The sequence below is a fragment of the Glandiceps talaboti genome, chromosome 6, assembly GCF_964340395.1.
Source record: "Glandiceps talaboti chromosome 6, keGlaTala1.1, whole genome shotgun sequence".
NCBI lineage: Eukaryota > Metazoa > Hemichordata > Enteropneusta > Spengelidae > Glandiceps > Glandiceps talaboti.
The window spans coordinates 10,219,465-10,228,312 of NC_135554.1; the positions used below are offsets into that span (position 1 = coordinate 10,219,465).

Consider the following 8,848-nt stretch of genomic DNA (forward strand, 5'->3'; position numbering starts at 1 on the left):
ATGGCGGCCGGTCTTCTCCACTTGGGTGTGAAACCAGGAGATCTGGTTGGTATTTGGTTTGGAAATCGATATGAATGGCTTATTACACAATATGCAACTGCTTACGTGAGGATGGTATCTGTCCGTTTTCTGGTTGGCTACACTGTTGAATATATGGAATATCTTCTCAACAAAACAAAGGTGTCTACTTTGTTCATTGGGTCTGGAAACCCGGAGAGGGTATTGAAGGAAATGATACCACTCGTATTTAAAGATCAAACACAGTACGTCGAAGCAGAGAACGTCCCAAATCTGCATAGAATCATTCACTTAGCTCTGGAAGAGATAGGTGGCATGTATCGATTCGACGATGTTTTGGAGAAGGGAAATGAAGCTGATCTTCAGAAAGTAATGGAAATCAGGAAATCGGTCCAACAAGATGATGAAGTGGCAATACTTTTCACTTCTGGAAGCACAGGCATGCCAAAAGCAGTTGTAAGGACACACAGATGTCCTGTAGAATGCTTTTATACATGTGGTCGACTCATAACAGAAGTGACAAACAAAGAAGTACGTATTATGTCTGTATCCCCATTCGCACATGTTGGTGGAGAATTCGGAAGTGTCATGGGGGTAATTTGGGGATACACAGTTATTGTACTAGATCCAGGTATAACGGATGCATCAATGATAGCAGATTCGATCCAAAAGGAACGAGTAACCGTAACGATGTTGATGTTTCATCACCTTTATGATTTGGTCAATCAACCAAGACTACATGGGCGTGATTTTAGCTCCCTAGAATGTCTCCTTACCGGTGGCAATATCGTCCCGAAAGATTTTCTTGATAAGGCCAGGCAGATCATCACACCTAATGTTTTTAACCATTTTGGATCAACAGAAGCAGGACCTTCTACCTTTAACTTTAACCCGGATAAGTTTATGAAGGCTGGGTATCAAATCGATCATGTAGAAATTAAAATCGTAGGTGACAACGGTAACCCACTGCCTCTTGAAACCACAGGCGAACTGTGTATAAGATCTCCGTACATGTTTCTCAGATACGAAGGTGACGAAAGGAAAGATAAAGACATTGACGAAAGTGGTTGGTTTCATACTGGCGACCTTTGTCTAATGGAGGAAGATGGGTGCGTACAAGTGATGGCTCGTAAAAAAGATATCATTATCAAAGGAGGTAAGAATATCTACCCTCAGGAGATAGAGAGAATCCTTATGAGGCATCCCAAAGTAAAGCTACCTCAGGTTGTGTCAGTTCCAGATAAACGACTTGTCGAAGAAATATGTGCATGTGTTTGTCTCGAAATTGGCCAGACAGCCACGGATGATGAGATATTGGAATTCGTGAGTCCCATGCTGGAGGAATACCTTGTACCAAAATATGTACTGTTCTTCGAATCATTTCCATTAACCCCAACCGGGAAGATTTTTCGAAAGGAGCTTGCAAAGCAAGCCCTCGAAAGACTAGGTCTTGTTGAGTCATCACATTACACGGCTATGTGAAAAGGGTAAAGTGGAAAACAGATTTCTGTTGGGTTATTATTATAGTTCATAATTATAGTTATAATAACTAAAAAGCAGTCTGAGAATGAGCAAACACAGAGAATCGTATGTCAAACAAGACAACTCATATACTCAGAATGTAACACAGTGACTATTTCTTGTCTATCACGATAAGTTAACTATTCAAGATACAGAAAGGTATATCCATCAGGCACTATTTTCTTTGCAATACCATTGACTTTGACATAGCACTGACTTGTTAGCTGAAGTCTTATAACTTGTTGGAAAATGTGGGTTTGATAGATATACAGGTATTTACAAGAAATGTTACAGTAAGACGTGAAGGACTGTATACACAAAACTGCTCTCGGCATTAACCATTTACAGGCATCATGTGTCTTAGCTTCTGACATAATTTTACCAGACGTGTACCGGTATGCTGCCACTCTACACTATTGTACCCACAATTGTCTCACATTTGTATGATCAGATGTTCCTTATTTCATAACTTCCGAGATAAGCAATATTTCTTAACATTGTACATATAGTAAGTACGATTAAGAACAAAGCAATTTTTAAATAAAAATGTGCCAAAATCTAAAAGAAACATGACCTTTCAAAAAAAAAAATGATTTCCAGCGTCAAGTAATTATAATCACTAGGTTGGATAGTCGGTCTATATACATACAGTTTTGACAATACATATAAATTGCTTTTATTATTACTAGAGAAATTTATTATCTTTGGTTTGAAGTCACTACAGGTGCAAATATTTCGTTAATTTCGTCGCAAATATTCTGCAAGCTATTCAAGAAATATATGTGACAAGATAAAAATGGGTATTCAGATACTCATCACTGACAATATTGACAAAAGTACGATTCGAAAATGACTGAAAGGTTTTCACGAACCCCTATATACTGGTGAAATTTTGTTTGAATAGAAGAGTGCCTGTGAGAGTGCAAATCAGAGGGACTTATGGGTAAAATATTATACAGCGTAATGTTTATATTTGAATTGAAAGTTATCATTGCTTAGTGTTTTGAAATTCATATAGACAAGTATTTTCTAAGTTTTATAGTTTAATAGATGATCTAAAATAGTACCAAATTGGCGTTCGACTACTTGATTGTAATATGTAATGTTGAGAATCGAATGTCCAATAGAAACACAATGTTTGTGATAGACAGGAGATGTAATTAATGTACTAAAGTAATTATTATATGTTTGTACTGATTTACAAATGGGAAATTCAGATTAATTCTGATGGGGCTAATCTTGTTTATATATAAGGCGAACATATTTACATTAAAGAAACTAAAAATGGCATCGAACAACATCTTCGTTGCATTTAGTTCCTTTACATCTGTGCAACATAATTCAGATTATCTCTGTCTGTCTGTCTGTCTGTCTGTCTGTATGTATGTATGTCTGTCTGTCTGTCTGTCTGTCTGTCTGTCTGTCTGTCTGTCTGTATGTCTGTCTGTCTATGTTATAATATTTTTTATCCTATTAAATCCATAACAGTTTTTATCCTCTGTCAGTCCGTATTTTAAATGATTTGTTTTAGCGTTTTAGCGTATATGTACATATTTTCCACTTTTAATAGTTATTCATATCCACACTGTTTGTGTTTTAACCGAGCTACGTATAACCAAAGCGAATTCCTTTGTATAATTTTATACTTATGGCAATAAAGTTAATAATAATAATACTAATAATGTGTCTGGGTGTCAATCTCTCTCTCTCTCTCTCTCTCTCTCTCTCTCTCTCTCTCTCTCTCTCTCTCTCTCTCTCTCTCTCTCTCTCTCTCTCTCTCTCTCTCTCTCTCTCTCTCTCTCTCTCTCTCCTTTATTCATTTATATGTGGAATGTGATTGTACTACAATTTTCTGGAAGTTTTTTTGTCACAGTAACTGTATATGTGGGGCATTGCCCTAAAAACTCCACCACCCTTGTCAGCTAAACGAACTTTCCTTCCCTTATCACCTGTTGAACCACATCATATTGGTTACAAAAAAGACTATTTATGACTGCAAAGTATCAAAAGTTTAATATTGTTAGACTAGCAAAAAAGATCGAGTGGCATATTGCCAAGGGAAAAGACTTTTCCAAAATTTTTGAAATATGGGACAACTTTAAAGTTTGAGTGTATTTTGCTCCCTACCTCTGCACTGTAACTGGTTTTCCCCCAATTGTTTTGGATGTCCCAAATGGTTCCATGTATTATTTTTCCATTTATGTGTCTGTAATTTGTTTCTTTCGAAATAAAACATTAGTAAATTTAAAAACAAAAAAGCTGATTTGCCAACGCTCCACCATTTGTTTTGCGAACCTGCTTAGTGTACTTATAAAGGCCACAGACTGTATATGTATATTGCGACAAACTACTCGTACCGTATTTTGCAATCTACATATTGTGAACTTCGTACACAGAAAAGAATTGACACAAAGCAAACCAGGTCACCAGATTACTTTGTTGCACTGTTTGTAAAAGGCTAGTTGCCCGACACCCCAAACAACAATATCAATGCGTATGCCGTCTAAAACTTCCAGTATTGTTCGGAATATTGAACGGCCCAAAGTTTACACTAATGGTATTCATACTAAATATCTGTTCAAATCAAAAGTTTGTGTAATTAAAAGTTTGTGTATGTCGACATGTCTCTTATAATTGACACAGGTGACAAATATCAAGATACAATGAAATACCCTCATGCGCCAAGGACGCTCGCGCACAATGGTAATGATGCATGTATGATTTCTCTTTATGTGCATTTGACGATCCTCGTAGACAGGTCACGGGCACTGGAAAAAGGAGGTCACGCTTTGTGGACACGTACTTATAGTGGGGTATGGTACACGTCTGTGTAGGTCTCACCATTGAACAGGACAGTATCACGTGACACTACAGCGCAAATACCTCACGTGCCATACGAAGAACCTTGAATACGACCATATATTTTCTCCCCCCTTTAATTGTAATATCACATTTTAAAGGTAAGGATTTCGTTCTGTTGATTTTTGTCAGCATGTAAAAGCAACATCTTTTTTCTACAAGCATGTCAGTTTGCATCAGTGACGACGGTATCATTCTGAAAAAGTTGAGGTCAAGGTACATTTCCATGTTTGACTTTATACTGTACATGTATGTGTATGTGTATTGGTCAAATGTTCGGATAGGCGGAAACACATATACTAGTTATTCGGACAACACCACTACATCTCAGCGCGCCCACATATTGTTCGCTATACCTATATAAGACCTGTTTCGCCATTTGTTTAAGGATTGGCGGCACTGAGCCCCGGGTCAGTTCGCCAAGTAAATCCTCATTTTGCCATGCAGTTCAGTGTAGTAACCCGGATGTAAAGTGAATGTCGCCCGTAATTAGAGACGGTTTCTATAGTTGTACAAGATTATTAATAGAGGTTGCTCGATTGAACCTTGAAGTAATTATAATTACTCCAAGGTTGAACTCAGTGTTTTTTATCCTACATTGAACTACCGAACTCGCTCTTAAAATATAGTTATTTATTTATTTATTTATTTTGTGGGGGGGATACCATCATCTTATCAGATTACTATAGTGTAAATGATTTGTTAAGTTTGTTGTACCACAACACCACAAAAAAAACATAGCAATCCTGCCAATTGTCAAAAGATGTTGGCGTTGTTCTTATGGCTAAAATGATGTAGGCTTGGTGTTTCACTGACATGCAACATGACATTTATTACACACCCTCAGACAACTTCTAATGCAAAAGAAACAATTGCATAGGTGCGGTATAAAGTGGGGACATAGATATTATAGTGTTATACCGCTAGATGGCGTAGTTTGTTGTGTTGAAAAACGTTTTAATTAATTGTTGGTGGACAGTGAACTACATAATCCTGTCTCTTGGGAGAGTAACCTGAGGCTGTAGTATCCTTATGCTTCCTATATGGAGATATTCTTAAAAGTGGTTATATAGAGCACATCTTTAATTGGATAGATAGATAGGTACAGAACTAGTACTGTGTTCAAGACAAGGCCAGGGTATTGGCAATTTTTTTTTACACAGTGTCACACTTTACAGAATGACAGTTGTAAAATTAGGTGTGGTAGCACACATGTTCACGCTCTAATTAGTCTTAGGCAGGACACTCTATGTTGGTTGACACAATGGGGACAATGCCATAGACATGCGGACAGTTTTATTCATGGGTTAAATGTTTTTGCAGACATTTAATTTCTTTCATGGATTATCTGTTTTCGGATACTTCTTAAGCGTGTGTAAAGTGTCCGTTAAATGAAATTGAGAGAAGAGTTGAAGTAATGGGGACGAGTCTGGGAGGAGTATAACTAACTATATACTGTGAGCATTGCCTGTATTTTGTATAAATTCACACCTGCTGTGTAAATTCCCAGTTATTATTGGGATACCATGTCATGGTTCGATACTTATGTATTTCACCTTCAATTTGTCATGAAATGAACTTTACACCAAGTCTTGGAATGTTAAGGTCATTTCTTGTCTTTTGTCTGGTTCTAAAATGTTGCGCGCATAGCCTCTAGTCTGGCACGAGTGAAAAGTGGTAATTTTTTTCAGAACTACCTGGTATAGCGCCACCAACGTCCGAATAGGTTTTTAATTATTGATTTATGTATACATTTAGCCATTGATACTATAGGAGCGCGATCATGGAAAAGGGGTGATGTTTGGACCTTTAATATTGTCCACTGATCAACTTGCACGTCGGTCAAAAATCATTTTAAAAAGGTTCTTTGATCTTTACTTCCTAAATCACAGTTGTTACGGATTCCTTAATCTTTTCTGTGAATAATGTGGGTTCGACTTCATTTATTGTTCATCTACTTCCCTTAAAACATTTCATTCAGAGTTGCATATCTCATCAGCACATCTCCAAACATTTAACCTGATTGGCTGCCATCGACGACTCAATGCCCAAGTTGGAATCTCTTGGTGGTTATTACTGTTACAAATGGGAAGCCCTTATAATATCCACTCTGTGACACTTCAATGGCGTTCTCTCATTTTTTTCTTTAATTTCAATGTGGAGGCAACCATGTTGAAAACACGATGACATTATACTGTTACCAGAAAATGAAACATTATTATACTCTGTTGATGGATAATGACATCCCAACATTTGGAGGCGTGGTGACACATACTATTCTGAAAACAAATGTGTCACTAGGAGAGATTACAATGAGTGAAATTGTGGCATATATAGTTCAAGACGTGAATGTGGATGAGTCACCTGTCTCATTATTCAGGTTAACCAAAACTCACATTTGGTGTAATTTCTTGCCATCTCACTTATTGTAATATGTATGTACAGTCAACAAATACAAATTACTTAGTTGTTGAAGTTCATATTCACAGGGAAAATGAGACGGGACTATTCATCCATATCACTGCATACATGCATTACCCCAGATAGTACACTAATAATTATTAAATAATAATTAATTGGCATTCAAATGAGAATAATGTATTTCACGTGCTAAAACGCTAAGTGATGGTTGGTTGTGTGTGTGTGTGTGTGTGTGTGTGTGTGTGTGTGTGTGTGCGTGCGTGCGTGCGTGGGGGGGGGGGGGGTAAAACTCCCACTAACAAAGCTAACTAGTTATATTTTCTCCTTTATTACAGGTTACTAAGATTATCACAGAATGGCAAGGTGTTTCAAACCAAAAACAAGTTATCTTCATAGTGCATCGTCCATTCCTTTCACAGGGATGACATTATGTGATGCATTGGATCGTTCAGCAGAGAACTCCCCAGATAAAGAATCGTTCGTGTTTGCCTCTAAGTTGGGAAGTAAACGCATCACATACAGACAGCTCCGTCAAGATGTCATCAAGTTGGCGGCGGGCCTTCTCCACTTGGGTCTGAAACCAGGAGATCGAGTTGGTATTTGGTTTGAAAATCGATATGAATGGATCCTTACCCAATATGCCACAGCTTACACCAAGATGATGTATGTCCGATTTGTAGAGGGCTACAATGCAGAGTATATGGAATATCTTATCAACAATACAAAGGTGTCTACTTTGTTAATTGGTTCTGGTGACCAGGAAAAGGTATTGCTGGAATTGGTACCAGAACTATCTGAAGCTGGAACACGATACATTGAGACTGAAAACATTCCAACTCTTCATAGAATAATTCATCTTGGAGCAGAGGAGAAAGCGGGTATGTCTCGCTTCGTAGACATTTTTGAATTGGGAGAAGAAAGAGATTTTCAACAAGTAATGATAATCAGGAAGTCAGTCAAACAAGATGATGAGATTACAATGCTTTTCACTTCCGGGAGTACAGGAATGCCGAAAACAGTTGTGAGGTCACACAGGTGTTCTGTAGAAAATATGCATACATTTGGACGACACATCGCAGACATGGTGAACAAAGACGACATACGCTACTTATCTACGAATCCATTTGCACACTCTGGAGGGGACTTAGGAACTGTTATGGTAGTTATTTTGGGGTTCACAGCTATTATACCAGAACCTAAATGTGATTCATCAAGGGTTGCAGATTTGATTCGGCAAGAGCGGGCCACCTGCTCATTTCTGATGTTTCATTATCTTTTTGATTTCATCAACGATCCAAAATTACAGAATCATGACTTTAGTTCCCTTGAGCTTCTCTTAACTGCTGGCAACATCGTTCCAAAAGAGGTTCTTGACAAGGTCAGAGAGCGTGTCACACCTAACCTATTCAACTTCATTGGGTCTACGGAAGCTGGCTTTCAAACCTTCAATGACAACAATGAGAAGTATGATAGAGTTGGCCTTCCAGTCAATCACCAGGAAATCAAAATTATTGACGACAATGATAACATTGTGCCTCTTTACACTACAGGTGAACTGTGTATACGGTCTAATTACATCCTTCTTCGATACGAAGGTGACGAAGGGAAGACGAAAGATGATATCGATGGAAGTGGTTGGTTTCACACTGGTGACCTATCTCTGATGGAGGAAGATGGATGTCTACATGTGATGGGTCGTAAAAAAGATATCATCATCAAAGGAGGGAGGAACATATATCCCTTGGAGATAGAACGAGTTCTAACGCGACACCCAAAAGTAAAACTACCGCAGGTTGTATCGGTACCAGGTGAGCGACTGGTGGAGGAAATCTGTGCATGTGTTTGTCTCGAAAAAGACCAAGAAGCAACAGAGGATGAGATCTTGGAATTTGTACGTCCTATTCTAGAGGAATACCTTGTTCCAAAGTATGTGCTCTTCTTTGATTCATATCCTTCTACCCTGACGGGGAAGATACTTCGTACAGAGCTTGTAAAGAAAGCCAGAGAAAGACTAGGACTTAATAAATAA

The 8,848-nt window shown here is 38.0% G+C and overlaps 2 protein-coding genes across 2 annotated transcripts; both read left to right on the forward strand.

Annotated features, from left to right (window-relative positions):
• On the forward strand, positions 1 to 1,500 carry LOC144436816 (medium-chain acyl-CoA ligase ACSF2, mitochondrial-like). Its single transcript, XM_078125675.1, has one exon. The coding sequence runs from the start codon at positions 1 to 3 to the stop codon at positions 1,498 to 1,500; it is 1,500 nt and encodes a 499-aa protein (XP_077981801.1).
• A 5,674-nt stretch (positions 1,501 to 7,174) lies between these two features.
• Positions 7,175 to 8,848, forward strand: LOC144436818 (medium-chain acyl-CoA ligase ACSF2, mitochondrial-like). The gene has a single exon (XM_078125676.1). The coding sequence runs from the start codon at positions 7,175 to 7,177 to the stop codon at positions 8,846 to 8,848; it is 1,674 nt and encodes a 557-aa protein (XP_077981802.1).

Excerpts from the sequence above, each read along its gene's own strand:
- LOC144436816 (XM_078125675.1), top strand. The coding sequence starts at position 1 with ATGGCGGCCGGTCTTCTCCACTTGGGTGTGAAACCAGGAGATCTGGTT.
- LOC144436818 (XM_078125676.1), top strand. The coding sequence starts at position 7,175 with ATGGCAAGGTGTTTCAAACCAAAAACAAGTTATCTTCATAGTGCATCG.